This window comes from Parus major, chromosome 17, assembly GCF_001522545.3.
Source record: "Parus major isolate Abel chromosome 17, Parus_major1.1, whole genome shotgun sequence".
NCBI lineage: Eukaryota > Metazoa > Chordata > Aves > Passeriformes > Paridae > Parus > Parus major.
Window position 1 is genome coordinate 10,466,932 of NC_031785.1, and position 19,035 is coordinate 10,485,966.

Sequence of the window (19,035 nt, forward strand, 5' to 3'; positions counted from 1 at the left end):
AAAGTGATAGCAGTGTCAGTGCTGCTTGTGGGTTGGTGCCACTAAACACAGCAGGCCCAGGCCAACCAGACAGGACCAACGCATGTGTACGTAGTTGTGCGTGTGTAACACCATGTGCTTACTTCTTTCTTACGAGATAATTCATCCCTAGTACAGGGATGTACGGTATCTAGTAGTATCTTTAACAGAAGATCTGTGCTTATATGGTTATGGAAGTGTTTAGATTTAGGAGTAAGTGAAGGAAAGTAACACACGTATAGGAAAGTTTACTAAAAGTTCAGCAGAGGTTCTTCGGACTTGGAACACGAGGCTTGAGGTTTTTATGTGTTTAGCACTTTAGCACTGGCTCAGATGAACTGGTCATAGCATCACAGCTGTGCCTGGCTCAGCATTTTGGCTGTCAATATGGTCTGAAAGTGTTCTATTGTTTTGCTTTTGCATGTGCTATAACTTTCAGGGTTAAACAGGTGGTAACAAGAGAACTTGCAAGATCAATGAAAACATAGTGAAGGCTAGTTACAAATTTAAAGAATGAAAGTAAGAAATGAAATATGGCATTTATCTAAGAAGGTATGCTGACTGTAAACAAGACAGACTTTAAAGGTCCTGTAAGCCTGCTTCCCTTAGGAAGCATATAATGGGCTCAAAGGCAACATACCTATATATTAAATGGTATGGTCAAGATTGTTTGATCTTGATATGAACTTGGCTTGACTTGAAGTCCATTCTGAAATCTCCTTCAGGAGATTCTTCATAAAAACCTGTAAAAACTGTTTTACCCATCTGTGGTGGCAGAGAAGGCTTGTGTTCCCTTGATAGCAGAGTTAGTAGTTTGAGCATCTCATCCTTTGTGCTTAATGATGAGTTTTGGTGATCATCATTTATGTGGTACTATTTAGCATTAGTAGCTACTGTGGTAATTTTAAAGCTGGTAGATAACAAGTTGCCTGTAATACAGCATTTTCAGGTGTTTGATTTATTTTAAGAAGTTTTTTATTAAATTCCATTGCCAAGATATTTAATGAATTTCTAAGAGCTCGTAACACACATTTCTTAATCAAGTAAAATTTCTCTGCGAAGAAAATTTCTTTGAACGGAAAACTTACCTAGTGGGCAACATAGCTGTTTTGATCAAGGATACAAAATCTAACTTCTGTTTCATCAAAGTATTGTGTGATAAAGGAAATGCAGAGATAAGTCCCATTCACTTGCATGATTTTCTGTGACCAAAATAAATCTTAATTACAGTCCCTTGTACTTGCAGCTGGAGAGGAGCAGTGATAGAACCTGACCAAAGCACTGAACCTCCATCCAGTAAAATAACAGAACCAGAAAAACATTCGTCTGTGGAAGCTGAATACCAGAAAGAAGCAGGTAAATAGCTAATGATACCTTTTTTTGTTTGCTTTTATGGTTTAAGTTGTGCAGTTTCTCCCCATACACATTATTTTATTTATTTATTTTGATTAAAGGAAACAAAAAGCGTAGGAGAGATTGCTTGCCTGGAACATCCTAATTTGCTAGTGTTCTTGTTTCACTATGCCAGCCTTCATGCTTGTTAGCCTTCAGAATTTGAGAATAAATTTTAGAGACAAATCTTGTAAATACAGCCTCTGGGAGGAGGCAGAACAGGATTACCTTGAGAAGGAGGCCATGAAAGAGAGAGCTTACTTTTCAGCTGTGCCTTTCCTTTTGTTCTGCAAATGCAGGGAAAGTGATTTCCTCCCTGAACTGAATGGAACTCTTTTTAAGGCTCACCAGAAATGTGCAGAAGTTGTTTTTGAAGTGGCTGCACTTGTGGAACAAAGAACCTGTTGTTCCTTTTTCTGGGTTCAGAAAAGAAACCGGGAAGTTCTGGTGTGATAAACGTGACATACTTCAGTGTGATGTATTTGCACTTCTGCAAGCATTTATGGGGTTAGTTATGCTGCTCGGTGTTTCCCACTCTAGAAGTGTTTTTTCGTAATTTTTCAAAATTTCATCTAACGGCTTGAAAGTTTTCGTGTTCAGTGTGTAACATGAGCTTCGCTTCATGGCACATTGCAAGCAAAAAATCAGTACACCTATGGAAAATGGTTTTACCAAGATGGAAAATGTAAATTTTCTTTCTATTTTGGTATTAAATAGAAAGTTCAATAGAATAATTTTGTAGAACTGATTTTAAATTTAACAGAAAGCAGTTAGTAAGGGAGGGAGGATGAAGAAAAAATGTTACGTGTCGAATTAGCTAAGAATTTTATTGTTAAGCATATGTATTCGGTACCTGAATTGCCATAGATCTTAATCTGGTATTTCCGGACTTTCATCTCTTTTGAGCTTTAGCGATACTCATCTACAACTGTGCTTGTGATTATTTTACTGTTTTATTTGTAGAAGTGACAGTTTTGTTGCCAGGGAGAACTCTCTTTCTGCTTGGCTGAGTTGCTGACTGCAAACACTAACTGGTTATTCTGCAGTGGAAAGGCTGTTCTGAAAAGAGCGCGAGGGTGTTTTTAACATTGCGCTGATCAGTTAGTTTGGAAAAAAAATTCTTTTCGGTGGAATGCAGTAAAGTGGTGTGTAGTAGAGCTTCATCGGTGCCCTGCAGAAGCCCTGAGCAAGGTGCTCTTTCTCCTTTGCAGTGCCCATCAATGAGCGCCAGCTGGCTGTGATTGAAGCCTTCCGCCATGCCTGGAAAGGGTACAAGGATTTTGCCTGGGGCCACGATGAGCTGAAGCCTTTGTCCAAGTCCTACAGTGAGTGGTTTGGACTTGGGCTTACCTTGATTGATGCTTTGGATACCTTGTGGATTTTAGGCTTAAAAGAAGGTAATTTTTTTTCCTCTTCCTTTTTTTTCCCTCTAAAATAATTTCTTAATTTTTCTTCAGGCAGTGCATTCAGAACATTCAGTGTTCTTTGAGGGGAATATTTATTACATGTGGCCTATAAATTTAGTTTTCCTGTGAGGGTAAATACATGCATTCGTATATATGTATACGTAATGTATATATCTGGTAGAATTTGTGGGATGTTTTAATAAACTTTCTGGTCTTTGTTTCTGTACTAAAGCCGGTATGCCATTATACAGCCACTGGAGGCTTTCTGCTCATCACTCTTGGGTAGTTTCCCAGTATGTTCCTTGCTTGTTTTATCACACCTAATATCAATACTTCTTATATGGCTTTAAGAAAGCTATAAGAAAGCCGTGGGTGGAGAAAGGGAATGCTCAGTACCTCTTTCCTGAATTGTTTTGCTGTCTGTATTTTTGAGAGTTATTCTGGAAATGAGCATGTTATAAAACTTTCGAACAGATTTTAAAAAGTAAGCCAAAAAATTTTTGCAGTTCTGTTGCAAAAATCTTAAGTGTTTAATCAGTGTTTAAGATCATTTTTTGTTGTTGGCTGTTTGGGTTGGTTGGGATTTTGTTTTTTGGTGATGCAGAGGGGTTTTTTTAATGGTATTTAAAATTTTCTGGAACTGTATCTATTTAACTGTGGTAGATAGCCACCTTTATAAACTTTTATTAATCTTGCAGCATTTTTTGTCAAGATGGGAAGAACAGAGCTGCCAGTGAGGGTACAATAAATACTCCAAGTATTTCATGGTTCTGTCTCTTTTACCTTTGAAGTTTGTGTAAAATAATACGTCATGTGTGTGCAGCCCTAGGCCTGAGCAGGCTATCTTGAAGTTTCATCAAGTTGTCAGTGTGCTGCTCTTTTTTTCGTAAAAAATTAACTGTGAACTGAGTAGAGTTTTTAACATAAATTACTAGTATTTGAGATGTGTTGAAAATGGATTCTTGGTGAGGGATTCTATTCTATTCTGTTCTGTTCTATTTCTATTTCTATTTCTATTTCTATTTCTATTTCTATTTCTATTTCTATTTCTATTTCTATTTCTATTTCTATTTCTATTTCTATTTCTATTNATTTCTATTTCTATTTCTATTTCTATTTCTATTTCTATTTCTATTTCTATTTCTATTTCTATTTCTATTTCTATTTCTATTTCTATTTCTATTTCTAGTCTATTCTACAGTTCTGCTGACTGCCTTAGAGAGCTCCTGGAATTTCTTCTGTATAACAAATGCTATGTAAATGCAAGTTCTGTTTGAGGCTGCCAGTCTTTCTTATCAGAAAGCAACAGCTTCTATGGCAGAGAACTCTGCCTTCTTTGTTGTACTGCTGACAACACTGACTGGAGATTGTTAGTAATTCCTCTCAATGTGCCTAACATCCTGTATTTGCCCAGCTTCCAAGACTAGAGGGTGCAAAGGCATCAGAGTTCGTCTCCTAAGGAATACCTTCCATTTCTGGCAAGCTGGTTGTTCTGCTGCTTCTCACAAGCAGGAGTTTCCAGAAGTTCTGAGATCTCTGAAATAGCTCAGCCTCCAATTGTGAGGGCTAAGCTGACTCATGTGCACCACGGAGAGAGACCCTTTGCCAAAGCAGTCATTGAGTGATACTGTGATACCAGCTGCTAAGCTGGTTGATGAACCTAATATGGCTCTTCTTTTAACCTTTCTTTTGAATTAGTAGTGTGATAGACAGCCATTTCTGTTTCTAGGGGAAAAAATTGCAATGTCTTGCAGGAAGCAGGCTCCCGAGGACATTGCTAGGCTGTAACTGTTAACTGACAATGTTACCTGTAATCTAGGTAGATAATAGCTTTGGTTGAAAAGGATTTAATTAAAACCATAAGGCTTTGTGGAGGTGTAACTAATTATCTGACAAGTCAAATGGATGGATTTGAAAGATTTAAATTTCTGGACTATTTTACTAAAAAACTCCTCTTATTTCTTCTTTTCTTAAACTGTTAAGGACTTGCTGTTTTGTTGGGTATATATCTCTCTGTATGCATCTGTGGTGTGTGCTGAATAAGAATTAAGCCAATGGTAATGAAACTTCTGCCAGGATCTGCTCTTTTTTAATTTTTGATCTAAAATATCTCTGTGGACAAATACAAGAAACTGTCATGGGTCTATGGAGTACTCATGTCTTTAGTTGTTGGAACACACTAGAAGTTCATAACTGAACTACCTTTTATGCTTTGCAGAGTTTGAAGAAGCAAGGAAATGGGTAGCAAATGATTTAATATTTGATAAAAATGTGGATGTGAACCTATTTGAGAGCACTATCCGTATCCTGGGTGGCTTGCTGAGCACCTACCACCTCTCCGGAGATAGCCTTTTTCTGGAAAAAGCTGTGAGTGATTTGACTTACAAGTGAAACTGGGTTTTGTATTCCATATTGGAAATTTGAGGGAAGATTCCTCAGAAAGTTAAACGTTGCTGGTTTTTAACAGTTTCATATTTAGAGTGGTGGGAAAGGCATTTGACAGTAAGCTTTGAAGCCTGCTCAAGCCTTGCTGTGCTTGTCACCTCTTCGTGTTTGATTGCTCTTCTGCTGATGAATGGCTGACCAGCAGAAAGTTAATAACATGAAAGAGTAAATAAATTATTGGCAAAGGGTAATAGTTGTCTTTTGTTGCCCTTTCTGTGTGTCTTAACGGCATCAGCCACCACATCATATCAGCTAGATCAGCCAGTGACTGCATGATAGGCATTGCGGCCTCAGATGAGGCGTGCAGTGCTAAGGACAAGGTGGAAACTCTGCTCATTACTATGAACGACTGTCACTTTAACAATGACTTTCTAAATTTCTTTAATTGCTTGCATCATCTAAAACTAAGCCGCTGTTCTCTCTTTTTCTGTCTGCTTTATGAAGAAAATCTAATGGGATGTGCATGTGTATATTTGTATTTTTGGTTTGTTTCTTGTTTTGTCTTGCGCTCCTGGGTTTTCTTTAGAAAGACATTGGAAACAGGCTTATGCCAGCATTCAAGACCCCCTCCAAGATACCATATTCTGATGTCAACATTGGTCGGGGCACTGCACATCCCCCTCGCTGGACATCTGACAGCACTGTGGCAGAGGTGACCAGCATTCAGTTAGAATTTAGGGAGCTCTCTCGTCTGACTGGAGATGAGAAATTCCAGGTATGGAAGAATCAGGTGATGTCGCTCTCTTTTTCCTTTTCTCTGCAGCTCTACCACTGACTCTTCATCAGTACTCATGGTCTCAGGAGTCTGTAAGTTACGATAAAGAAGTTGTGAAACTCTAGAAAAGGGAAGAAAAAGAAACAAAATATTCCATTATTTTATTGAATACCAAAAGTAGTAGTGGAGATGAGTAATTATTTTTCATCCTCAGAACTAGCTTTTAACTAAAAAAACCCATAATTTCTGAGCGTGGTTTCTTGATACCATTTTCTGTATGCAGAGAACAAAACCGAAATGTTATCGTCCAAGGAACTAAAATGTCACTCGCTAGATGAGAGTCCGAGAGCAGGTCACTGTAGAGGGAAACATTAGTTGAAATAAAAAGAATTTCAGAGAAAATAATATTTTTCACTTTTCTTTTTGTTTGCTGATGTTATTTTGAACTGTATCCACAGCTCAGTGTTGAAGAATGCAGTAATTTAAAGAACCTTAGCTATTCCTAAATAGATCAATGTAGTTGTTACTTTTGCTGGACTTCTACTTTGCGAGTCTGAGTAAATCTGAGTGTCATAGTACGGGCTTTCGAGTGTGCTTGCCTTCAAGGAAAGGAAACGGTTACAATTGCTTCAGAGTACTTGAACATAGAATATGAACAAAATCATATTTTGGGAGTCCAAAAGTCTGAAATCTTGAATTTAACATATTGCTCTAGCAGAACTTGATTACCCTGAATCTAATTGGGGGTAGAAAAGTTACAGATTTGTTACTGCACTATAGTGCCTAGACACAGTTCTGTACCTCATTTATACCTATAGTTTATGTTTGCCGCTCTCTTTCTTGTAGAAAGCTGTAGATGAGGTGATGAAGCATGTTCACACACTCTCAGGGAAAAACGATGGCCTCGTGCCTATGTTCATAAACACCAACAGCGGGCAGTTCACCCACCTGGGGGTCTACACTCTGGGAGCCAGAGCTGACAGCTACTACGAGTATCTGCTCAAGCAGTGGATTCAGGGCGGAAAGAAAGAAAATGAGTAAGTTCTTTACACTTCTCCTATTGGTGCGATAATTAGTTGAGCTGTAAAACTCTCCGTTGTAGTTAGCTGCTTAAAGAAAAATAATGTATGTCCCCAAGAGTCAGCTGAACTTATTACTGTTTTTAAAAGCAGTCTAAGTGGAAAGAGAGACAGACCTGTGGTAACTTGATGAATGAACACGAGGAGAGTTAGCCTTAGTCTTAAAACCTCCTCTCCACAAAAACCTTTTATTCCTCAGGTCATCAAATGTGAGGAGCGTCACAGACGGGAGATGAGAATTAAGTGTTTTCGATAGATATTGAGCATAATCAGACACTTTTGAAATACTGTGGGCATTCCCTTTCAACGGCGATGTCTGTTTGCTCTGGGTTTGTTAGTGAAAGGTGAAAGGAGACAGAAGTTTGATGTTCGTGTTGTCTTTTCTTTAATTCCAGAATCCCAGACTGGTTTGGGTTGGAAGGGGTCTTGAAGCCCATCCAGTTCCACTCCTGCCACGGGCAGGGACACATTCCACTATCCCAGATTGCTCCAAGCCCCATTCAGCTTGGCCTGGGACAATTCCAGGGATGGGGCAGCCACAGCCTCTCTGGGCAACCTGTGCCAGGGCCTTCCCACCCTCACAGGGAAGGATTTCTTCCAAATATTCAATATCGATCCACTTGCTTTCAGTTTAAAGACCCTTGCTTGATCACTACGTGCTCTTGTAGAAGGTCCCTCTTCAAGTCTCATATGTTTCTTTTATCTGTTCTGCGTTAGTGGAAGAGTGTTTGCAAGGAGGAGTTAAAGATGTTGGAAAAGAAGCTTTGCTTCAAGACAAGTCTGCATATAAGCTAATTATGTTAGATCTTGTTAATTTCAAGGAGTTTAATGCAGACCAAACAAAAATGTGTCAGTTGGAGGCATTTCTGTGTGTCAGAGCAGATGCCTTTCTGCAAACAAAGCTTTTATCACTGCTCTTCACAAAGCTTACCTTACTGTAAATGGAGAACCAGTGTCCTTGGGACCACAGCGGCATTCTGTGAACCTCACAGTCAACAGGTTGTTTTCTATATTGAAAGTATATGAAAACAAGGAAAAATTAAATTAAATACTGTGAAACAATGTTTCACAATTAAAAAGGTCAATTGGAAAAGACTGTTCAAACTCTTTGAATCTCCATCTTTGGATGGGGGTACTAAAAAATTGCTTGGATAACCACTCAGACAACCTGATGTAATTGATCTGCCTCAGAAAAGAGGGTTGAAGTAGAGACCTCCAAGAGGTCCATCCCAGCCTAGGTTTGCTGTGATTTCAATAGCTCTGCTTCCAAGGATTTTTGAAATAAAATCTGGTTATTGCCTAGAAACAGCTGCAGGTGTTTTCTTTAATATTTGAGTAAGTACAAAAGTATTAATATATACTTTTCAACTAAACCCGGTACTGCTACAGTGTAGTGACAACCAATTAATGTTGTATTGATAGTTACTGAGCGGATTTTTAAGTTTCACATTGCATTAAATATTACACTTTAATAACAGTAACAGTTGCCTAAAAGATTGTGCTGAACATCAGCTATGATCAAATACGTTCTGACTGTGTGCATGTGAGCCAACTGGGAATGATTTTTTTCACAGGCTGTTGGAAGATTATATGAGAGCCATAGAAGGAGTGAAAAAGCATCTTCTTCAGAGATCAGAACCCAAGAAGCTTACTTTTGTAGGAGAGCTTGCTCATGGCCATTTCAGTGCCAAGATGGTAAGAAACACAACTGCAAAAGAAAACAGAAAAACCATTACAAACTTTAAATAAAACCCAACACAGAGAACAAAACCAAACTGACAAGCAAACAAAAAACCCCCCAACCCCCCCCCCCCCCCCCAAAAGAAAAACCCTGAAACTCAAGGCAGTCTATATATACACATCTGTCCAGTGTGATGGCAGTAATGAGTAACTGCCTTGAAGATACTAAACACATGTGTAAACTGGGGGCCTTCTCTATGAGTTACTCTAGTAAACCCATTTTCTTCCTTCAAGACTGAACATTTTGGTGCTGGAACTAAATTCTCTCTCTCTTTTTTCCTTTTTTTCTGTTTTGGTCATAAAATTCCGGTGTCTGAAATTGTTGAGATAATACCTATTTTATGTATTAGTCATTTTCCATAATTCAAAAATATACGTAGACACTTGAACACCTGTGTTTTCAGATTTGCCTTTGAAAGAAGCATGTCATCTAATATTGTATTATGGGGTTAAAAAAGAAATTAACAATTTTGGAGGTTTCTGCCCATTCGTGATGTCTTTGCTTTCCTACCTGGAAGATTCTTCAGTAAAACAGTATGCTGTTTGCTGTAGGAAAAATTTTTTATCTTAACCCTCTGCTTCTAATATGTGCATTTTAAGATCTTTCAGTTAAAAATCTCATGCAGTGCAAGTATTGTAGTGTGTGCGGCTTGTGACACACAAGACGGTGATGTATTATTAATGTACATATAGCCTTTCCTCACGTAGTATTTTTAAGATACTCAGTTCTAGTTTACAGCATGTGCTTTTTGGATCTGAATTTCCCAAAAGCTCTCCAAAAAATCTTCCATGAATAAGACCAGAGTCTGGGTTTTGGGTAGCGGGGGGCTGCCCCATCCCAAGATAGGACAGAGTTGAATTGAGACAGATAGGTTTGGCTTAGGTGTCTGTACATTTCAGAGCACTTCCTTGTGTTTCAGGGAGTCGGGATTTTGCTTTTAATCCATTATTATTGGGTGAAAGGCTGGATGGGTCTCTTATGCTGACCAGCTGGAAAAGTGGGAGATGTTTGGCTCCTATGGCTACGCTGGCTTTTACAACCCTCAACTTTCCCTAAGGACTGGACAAAGCTTTTAAAGGTCCATACAGGGGCATCAGAGTGGTTTTACTATGTTTTTGGGTGATGAGACCTAAGCTTGGATTCTGAAAGTTGAGAATCATTTGAGATCCCATATGTGACATTAATCCAAAGTGCTTACTTATATCAGTGGTAGATTAGCCCTAGAATGAGGACAGCCAAGCCTTTAGGTGGTTCTGTTAACGCCCTGCGTGAGCTGATATGAAATGTATGCTTCTGGTAAACCAAAAGACACTCTCCCTTAATGTGACCTGAGATTTTTTTTTTCTGGAACTTTTCATAAAAACACATTCTTATACATTTTTGAAATTAACAATTTCTGTAATAATGCTGCCTGCCTCACGTTACATTACATCAGATTTAAAAAAGTTATCCTCATGTTGGTACCAGAAATGTGTTTTGAAGAAGTGAAAGAAAAAAAAAATTAAGAAGACAAAGGTACACTTACAGACCCCCTACTCCCCCTTGCCATTTGATGTGTAACTCTTCAGTAAGAGTTGTCTTGTCTTGCAGGATCACTTGGTTTGCTTCTTGCCGGGTACTTTAGCACTGGGAGCTCACAATGGACTGCCTGCTGATCATATGAAATTGGCTGAAACTCTTATAGAAACCTGCTACCAGATGTATGCTCAAGTAGAGACAGGCCTGAGCCCAGAGATCGTACACTTCAACCTCCATGCACAGAAGGGCCACAGGGATGTGGAAATCAAGGTAAACAGACAACTGGCCTGAACTCCAGTTCCACGATTTCTCCGTAGCTCTATTCTGCTGTTGAACTCCCAGCCAGTTACTAGGGATGGGGTTTGTTGTGAAGCAGTTAATTCTTTTGCTGCCTTGTCTTCTAGCTCTACCCTAGGCTTTGGTTTTAGTTACCCTAGCAGTATATTTAGTAGCTGACTTATGCTTAGAAAACTCTTAGGAGCAGATGGAGATGTGAATAATTCTTTTTCTCCCTGCTGAATCCTGGAGGAAATTCCCTATCTGAAATATCTGGCCATTTTTCTCTTGCAGCCTGCAGACAGGCACAACTTATTGCGACCAGAAACTGTGGAAAGCCTTTTTTATATGTATAGATTCACCGGTGATAAGAAATACCAAGATTGGGGCTGGGAAATCTTGCAGAATTTCAACAGATACACCCGGGTAAGGCCAGTTCATAATGACCTTGTTCTGTCAGGACTGTATTTGCTCACTTGCTTTCTAACACCAACTTGGAAAACATACTGTGTTTCAAGATTCATCAGATAACTGTGGGGGAATTTGTAAGTATACGCAGAAAATTTGTTATGGATGGAGATACCCTGCTTAGTCCACATAGTGAAAGAACTTGTATCATATTGATGAAAGACCTAAATGCAGAAGCTGTAGGCAAGACTACCAAATTGTTAAAATCTGAAGTTTTTTAGACTTTGGAAGCTGAGAAGGACATGGGTGGATTGAAAGAACTCTTCAATTACAGTTGCCAAAGGAAAAAAAATACCACAAAATGGCATTAATGATTTAATAGAAGGGTTTTCTATTCACTCTGACTACAGTGCGCGTGGAGATGCCACTGATAATGCCTTGCAAGTGTGGCACCAAGCATCAGTGGCCTGTTCTTAAGAAAATGGATACAAGGCTTGGGCCTACAACTCTAATGGAGAAATTGCTGGTTCCTTTCAGTTTATTTGTCCAGAAACTTCAAAGGGATGTTCTTTGTGATACCTCTCTACCCTTAGCACAAATGAATATTTTGCTTCATTTATCGTTGTAATTTCTTTTAAAATGTAATGAGATTTTTTTTTTTTTCATTACTGAAGCTTTACATGTAAATGAAAACTAAGGATGGAATGAAAAGTATGAAAACATGATGGTCTGTTTCTTACCACTTACCTTCTCCAAGTGCATCTGGGTGTTAGGAACTAAAAATTTATTTTAGGTTATGTAAAGATATAATTTTTTTTTTTTTTCCCACAGGTTCCTACAGGTGGTTATACTTCCATTAACAACGTTCAGAATCCCAGTAATCCAGAGCCACGGGATAAAATGGAGAGCTTCTTTCTTGGGGAAACACTCAAATACATGTTTCTGCTGTTTTCAGATGACATAGACTTAATCAACCTTGACAAATACATCTTTAACACAGAGGCTCATCCACTCCCTATCTGGGTGCCAGCATAGACTCTGCATCAATGGATCTTCTTCCAATGGTGGCATTTTTATCTAAAAGTCACTTTACTTTTCAGGGTTTGAGGAGAGATGCTATAATGCACCTTTTTGACTTCAAACAGCAAACAAAAAAGCTTGGGAAAAGCATCTCTGGTTTGAAAAAATCATGTCAGTCTTAAATCTAATCCCTGTTTCTGGGATGGGCAAAGCTGTGCCATATTAAGCTGGTTTCTGGTACTGATGATGAGGTTCAGAAGGTAATTGTAGTGTGGACCATGACATTCTCGGGGCTCTGGTGATCCAGAGCTCACTTATGTCAGTGTTACTAAATGCTCATTAAATACTGGGAATGTAGCAAGTTGGCTTAGGGCACAGTGTTTTTCCTGGAGAGCAGAAGTAAGCCTACGGTTTTCTGATTTATTCTGGATTAGCTGAAACACTGGATTACAGAGCATTCCTTTGTCAGACTGTGACAGTGGTTCAGGTGGAAAGTGGAATGAACAGCTGTAGTGCTCTCCCAGGGAGAAGCTGTCAGTATAGCTGCTGGTACTCTGATCTCATTCCAAACTCCTGAGCTATGCTGGATCACCTTAGGAGAAGGAAGAGGCAGCAGAGCATCTGTTGTATAGTGTCTTAGTTTTGTAGAACACTTTGAACAGTCTGTTCAAGCTGTGTCTGAAACGAACGGTGAAAGAGAATTTGCTGCTGGTTTGGCTCAAAGTGGTATATAATTTTGTAGAGGTATTGCAGTTTTTTAACTTCCCTGCAGGAATGCAGGAGATAATGTGAAATGCAAGTAAAACTACTCATGCATTTTATATCTTATTTGCATCAGTTAGACTCAGGTATTCTGACTAAAAGCTGCTTTCTGAGGTTGGGCACTGGGAAAACTTGTGAGCATATTAGGTATCAGCCTCCTTCCGTCCCTTCCCATTCGGATATCACATTTATGGGTGTTTGTTGGCTCAAAACAAGCTTACAACTGTACAGTAAAGTTCCTGTTATTTGTAATTTCTTGGACCGTGGAGAAATTTTCAGTTATTTTTTTCCTTAGAAGTACATTGGATATTTCCAGCAGTAGTGTTAAAAGTGTACAGTCTAAAGGTATTACAGCAGTTCTAGGCCCCAGTAGAACTGGAGAAATTAATTTCAGTTACTCAAAGACAAAGTAGACCCAGGTTTTTTAAGAATCTTACAGGAGCCCTGGGATCTTTCATTTTTATATGTGCGCATTTACAAATTTTAAGCCATGAATTTGGAAATTATCTTTCTAGAGTGCTTTTCCTTTTGGATTTGGACTTGGACAGTCCCATATTCACAGATAACATCTCAGAAATGTAATTGTTTATATTTCCAGAAGAGATTAGTCTCACTGAAAGTCTCCTTCTCCCATGGCAGTGGGTGTCATGAGGGCCAGGAGCTGCATTCCCCACTAAATCCAGGGGTCCCTGGCCATTAATGGAGCTGACTGAATTCGATGGTTCATTTTCCAGTGGCTGAGGGAGGTATTTTATAGTAATTGTAACCTTTGATTTGCAAAGTAAGATGCATCTTTGTTTTATGTTGATCCATTCTGTTTGCTGTAGTTACAAGTTACTCTTGGGACCACTATTTTAAGTCTTTTTTATAATATTTATCATTCCACATACTAGTGGAAATGGAGAAGTTCTACAAATTATTTAAATACGCATTTTTCTGTCATCAGATGGACTCCGTCTCGGTATTGGCGGGACATGACCAGTCAGTGCGGAATGTTCACATGCCAGCAGTAACTCTGACAATGACCTTCTCACAAGTGTGGTGGAATGCTATGGCCTTTGGCTGCACAACTGATTTGCTGCCAAGGCTTCTGTTTTCTTTGGCACAACAACAAATGAGGACATTGCAGGGGAAATGTGGAAGGAAACACCTTCAGTTTTTTTGTTCGTGAAGCAGGTTTGTACTGCTGAGGAGCTGAGCTTTGGCTAAAAGCTTAAAATTGGAGACTAAAGAAAAAAATGAAAAATCTAAATTCAGTGACACTACCCAAGTTCTGCTGACCTGTGTTATTTTGGCCTCGTGCCTTTGAGCAAAGCAAATTTTGAACCTTTAGTTATGACTGTGCTATGGACTGTAAAATTTCCAGGCTTCGGTGTTTCACCCAGAGAGCTGCCTGATTGAGGCAAGAGAGATTTCTTAGAAAATGGAATACATATAAGCGCTTACCAAAAATCTCCTGGTTTTGAAGTTGTACACAAGTCTTAATGTAATTGATTCTACAAATGGGACTGTGGGATACTTTTTTTGCCTTATGATTGGCTTTGAGAGTAATAATTAATTTCCTAACGAGTTGAAGGAGAGAAGAATAAACTGTCACTTTCCCAAACATGTCTTGTCTTTTAGCTGAGCCTGTTGGTCCAACTGATTCTATCTAGTTCCTCTTGGGGACATGCAGACTCCTCAAAGTGTGACTTTACATTTTCTCCTCAGCCTTTCAACCTGAGGTTCGGATTGTTAGCTCTCACTCCTTTCGATAACCAACGCTTATTTCGGATTCCTCTATCATGTGTGAAATAGGACGAACTGAATCATCTCAACAAAGCTCATCTGTTCTTTTGCAGAGGTCATTTTAATTGCCCATTTATTTTTACTTCCTTAACAAACCGTTGTGGCAGATTGGTCTCTGAGCTTCACAGCCTATTTCTGTTCCATGATGCGCTCCCCCGGTGCAACAGAAGCTCAAAGCTTCCCTTTGTGGTTCTTTGTTTCAAAGCTTGAACCGCTGGGTGTGTAACCCACTTTGGTGTTTCTGCATGCTGGGACATTCCTGGCTTAAGTGGAGTGTTGCGAGAAGGCCACCGCTGAGCCGGTGTTCTGTCCTTTGCAATAGAAAGCCTTGGGCTTTCACTGAGAAACAGCCAGGCATGGGCAGAGCCACAGAAAATTGCAGGGCTGTTAACTTGGGAGTCTCACACTTGGGGCTTTGAGCCACGTTTTGGGAAACACTGACCTGTTTGCTCAAAGAAAATTCAGCAGCTAGACGGCGCGCAGTTACCATCTAATTCCTGAACTTTTGAAAGCTGAATTCTCACTGCAGTTCTTAGAAACTGGCAGTTTTGCAAGGTCCCTGGTGTTGGCTGACAGGTCTCTCATGTTCTGCAAGACTTTCATGTAACAGGATTTTCAGCATTCCATGCTGTGAAAAACGAGGTTCACATATTTTTTATAGAATTTAAAAGTTTAATAGACAATTAAGAGATAAAAATTAAGTAAAATATACAGCTATGGCCAGTTGTCTCTGTATTCAGCCAAGAAAGCGCACCTTACTAACAAAGGATTGTCCCTTAAAAACAGAACCTTACTACATATTCATAAATTCTCATACATGATTCAAGCATTCTTTTTAAGTTTTAGATGTTTCTTTGTTTAGTTTCTGACCTGCCCCCTTCCCAATAAATCAATCTTCCTGGCTCCACCGAGTTTTCATATTCCCTGATAACAGAAATGCAATAAATTCCTCCCTCAGAGCTCTGGCCACTGCTGTCCTCATCTGGACAAGATAATCTAAGAATGGAGGGGGGGTCTCTAACTATCTTTTTCAGTCTTTAGGTTATACAAACAAAAGTAGTTTTTGTTTTAATACTATGCCATAGCTCAACATATATGTATATTATACTACTATTTCTAAGTTTCATCAATAACTGAAATGGAACTATATTAATATAACAAAGTTTTCTAACCATATACATATAACATTCATTTTAATATTTGCAAAAAGCCAACAATATAATATGTATCTATAACAGATGCCAAGCTCAGGTACAGCTCTATTTACTCCTCCAAAGAATACACCTTATTTCCTGTTCTGTGCCAGCGTGATGTTGGCTGCGATGACAGATGAAGACAGGAAAGGTTTTTGCAATATTTAAATAATATTGCATATTATAATAAAAATTTCATGTTTTCAATGAAATTCCGATTTGCAATTGTCTTACGTTTTTGAAGTTCCTTACCAGATCTTTGTTTCTCCTTATAAGCCCAGCTGAACAAGCCCCAGGTGCAACCGGTGAGGACGAGAAGGGAGCAGTTCTCGGCAGAGGCAGTTTTCAGAGGGTAACCCGGGCAGACCCACACAGGGAGACGCCAGAGGGGCCAGCGGGGGCATCCCGGGACTTCCTCCGGGAACGAGGGTCACGGCACCCAGCAGGGACCGGGGAAGCAGCCGGATACACCCAGGCGGGGAGGATCACTTTAAGAGAAAGCCGAGGGAAAAGCCCATCCTGCCGAGCGGCGGCACCCGAGCGGGCGGGGCAGCACGCGGTGGGCCGGGGGGAGCTTTCAACTTTCCCCTTCTACCTCGCCACTCCCTCTCCAGAGCTCCAGAACAGGTATGGATTATCAGGAAAAAAAGGGGTTTAAACAGAGGGAAAAAGCTTCCTATTCCACAATCAACCTGTGTTCGAATTGAAGAGAAATCCTTCCCCTGCAACTTCGATAGTCTCAGCTGGAGGTAACTCTGCCTTTTCTGTGCTGTTAGAGGTATTAATTGATAGGGAATCACCATTTTCCGTTTTTTTCCACTTAAAGTTGAAGGGGCAAATGTTGCTGATGCTTTTTTATGGATCTGAATTAAGGGAAAAATGCCCCCTTTTCCATCACCAAGAGAGATTTAAGGCAAGGAAAACCACTCTTTTCCCCAATATTTGAGAGGTTTAAATTAAAGGGGAGAAGCCATTTATTTACCACTGTATCTGTTTAAGTGGAGGTAGCTGTCCCATTTGCTCATTTTAAGCGTTGCCTTTTCCAGCATTTCAAGGGTTTAAAGCTGCATTTCAGGGCACTTCTACCCAGGGCCTGGCGCCAAATATTTCCAACGGGAGCGAGCCCAGCAGGTATGTAACGGTAATGCCACCTGGGAGTCTATTCTTGTTCTCATTTTCATTTATAATGTAGAGAGCCCTGATTAGAGGTCCCTATGAGACCCAATTCAAGGTAATGGGGTCAAAGGTCATGGGGTCAAGGGTCTTGGGGGTCAAGGGTCATGAGTCAAAGGTCACAGGGTCAAGGGTCAAAAGTCATAGGGCAAAATGTCACGGGGTCAACGGTCAAAGGGGTCAAAGGTTAGGGTCCACTCAATCATTAGGGTTTTGATATGTCAGTAATGGGTTAGGGTTAAGAAAGTGGGTTTTGTTTTTACATGTATTTCTTTCCTGTAAAATGTGTATAAAATACATCTGTGCATCAATGACATATTAAAACGCACCGATGGAAATTTCTGTGTCTCTAAGTTCCATAGAGATGAGTGCGTACCGTGAACTAGGGTTGACTAGGGATTTATGTTTTTGTCATTCTGATGTATTAGGTGAATGAATTTATAGAGGTTAAAATAGAAAAATGCGGATTTCAAAAAGCAGAAAAATAGAGAAATAGATAAAGATAGAAATGTAAAAATAGGAGGACATAAAAATAGAAAATACGTGATATCAATAATATCCATAAGTATACACATCAAAAAGATAAGTAATATTATGTATGTTACTGTAATATGCTTTAACCTATATTCCATAGAATTAATACAGGAATATGTACAAAATATAAATAAAAACTATAAATGTCAGTTGAAAAGAATTATTTAAATCTAGTTTAAAATAAAGGCTTGCTTGTTTTTATTCGGGTAGAGGCAGAGCTTTTAAATAAAATGTACAATATACAAATATATATATGTAATATATAAAGATATATGTGTTATAAGTAAATACAAATAGGTTTCTATTTAATATGTAATATTAATTATATATGTATAGTTGTTAATAGAAATAACTTTTAATGTAGGGTTTTTGAGCACCTTCCAAAAGGTGCAGGATGAGTCCCGAGGGTGCTGAGCACCATTCCGAGGGTGCTGAGCACCTTCCCGAGGGGAAAATGGGGATTTGGGGAGGGGAAATGGGGATTTGGGGAGGGGAAATGGGGATTTGGGGAGGGGAAATGGGGATTTGGGGAGGGGAAATGGGAACTGTCCCCACCCCAAGTGTCACAAAGAGGATTTTGGGCAGGAAAAATGGGATTTAACTCTGTCCATGTCCCCAGGTGTCCCCAGATGTGTCCCAGGTGTTCCCAGCTGTCCCCAGGTGTCCCCAGTGTCAGTCACGTATTTCTGGAAGAAGGTCTGGTACCGGATGACACCGGCCCAGATGAGCAGCGTGGATGTCCCCAGCAGGATGCTGCACACGTCGTAGTCTGAGAAGTTCTGTGGGGACACCGCGGGGACAGAGTGGGGACAGCGCCACCCGGACAGGGCCAGCACCCAGGGGTCACAATGGCCACTCAGGAGTGTCACTGTCCCCTCCCTGCTGTCCTCAGGGGTGATGTCTCTGTCCCCAGGGGTGGTGTCACTGTCCCCAGGGGTGGTGTCCTGTTCTGTCCCTGTCCCCAGGGATGGTGTCCCTGTCCCCAGAGATGGTGTCCCTGTCCCCAGAGATGGTGTCCTGTTCTGTCCCTGTCCCCAGGGATGGTGTCCCTGTCCCCAGAGATGGTGTCCCCGTCCCCAGGGCTGACCTTGGCCTCGATGCCAATCTTGAGGACGGTGCCCAGCACGGTCAGGAGGTCGCTGGTGACCAGCAGCAGGTACCACCCGTTGAGGAACTCCAGCCGCTCCCACACGGACACAGCGCGGCCGTGCCGGCGCCACAGGACCTGGCTGAACTCCTGTGGGGACACCGCTGTCACCGCCGGGGTGCCACCAGCTCCCACTGTGTCCCAATGTTCTAATGTCCCACTGTGTCTCTCCATGTCCCACCATGTCCCACCATGTCCCGATGTCCCAATATCCCACCGTGTCCCCATGTCCCACCATGTCCCCATGTCCCACCGTGTCCCACCATGTCCCCATGTCCCACCATGTCCCCAATGTCCCACCCTGTTCCAACATCCCACCATGTCTCCATGTCCCATTGTGTCCCCATGTCCCACCACGTCCCCATGTCCCATCGTGTCCCACGGTGTCGCACCGTGTCCCAGCACTTCCCAACATCTCCC

At 40.5% G+C, this 19,035-nt stretch overlaps 2 protein-coding genes across 5 annotated transcripts in view; one reads left to right on the forward strand and one right to left on the reverse strand.

The window, feature by feature from the left end:
- The window catches only part of UAP1L1 (UDP-N-acetylglucosamine pyrophosphorylase 1 like 1), a 41,289-nt gene extending 25,316 nt beyond the window's left edge, over nt 1–15,973 (forward strand). For 3 of the 4 annotated variants that reach the window (XM_033518499.1, XM_033518502.1, XM_033518501.1), the window contains exons 12-20: nt 1,265–1,374; nt 2,622–2,807; nt 5,035–5,183; nt 5,788–5,976; nt 6,823–7,013; nt 8,630–8,750; nt 10,387–10,584; nt 10,885–11,016; nt 11,830–15,973. In XM_033518499.1, coding sequence (XP_033374390.1) covers nt 1,265–1,374; nt 2,622–2,807; nt 5,035–5,183; nt 5,788–5,976; nt 6,823–7,013; nt 8,630–8,750; nt 10,387–10,584; nt 10,885–11,016; nt 11,830–12,033 — 1,480 coding nt within the window. In that variant the 3' untranslated portion in view covers nt 12,034–15,973. The remainder of the gene's footprint in view (nt 1–1,264; nt 1,375–2,621; nt 2,808–5,034; nt 5,184–5,787; nt 5,977–6,822; nt 7,014–8,629; nt 8,751–10,386; nt 10,585–10,884; nt 11,017–11,829) is intronic. The other variant, XM_033518500.1, reaches the window with a different exon arrangement.
- Nucleotides 15,974–17,954: 1,981 nt separating this feature from the next.
- Nucleotides 17,955–18,792, reverse strand: LOC107211938 (mucolipin-1-like). Its single transcript, XM_015644535.3, has 2 exons — nt 18,556–18,792; nt 17,955–18,247 (listed from the first exon to the last, which is right to left on the reverse strand). Exons 1-2 carry the CDS (start codon nt 18,787–18,789, stop codon nt 18,032–18,034), a joined length of 450 nt encoding a protein of 149 aa, XP_015500021.1. The 5' UTR covers nt 18,790–18,792; the 3' UTR covers nt 17,955–18,031.
- Between the last annotated feature and the right edge of the window lie 243 nt (nt 18,793–19,035).

Coding starts and splice junctions, on each gene's coding strand:
- LOC107211938 (XM_015644535.3), bottom strand. CDS start 18,789: ATGGAGAGACACAGTGGGACATTAGAACATTGGGACACAGTGGGAGCT. Junction 18,248..18,555: donor AGATTGGCATCGAGGCCAAG/GTCAGCCCTGGG, acceptor GTGTCCCCACAG/AACTTCTCAGACTACGACGT.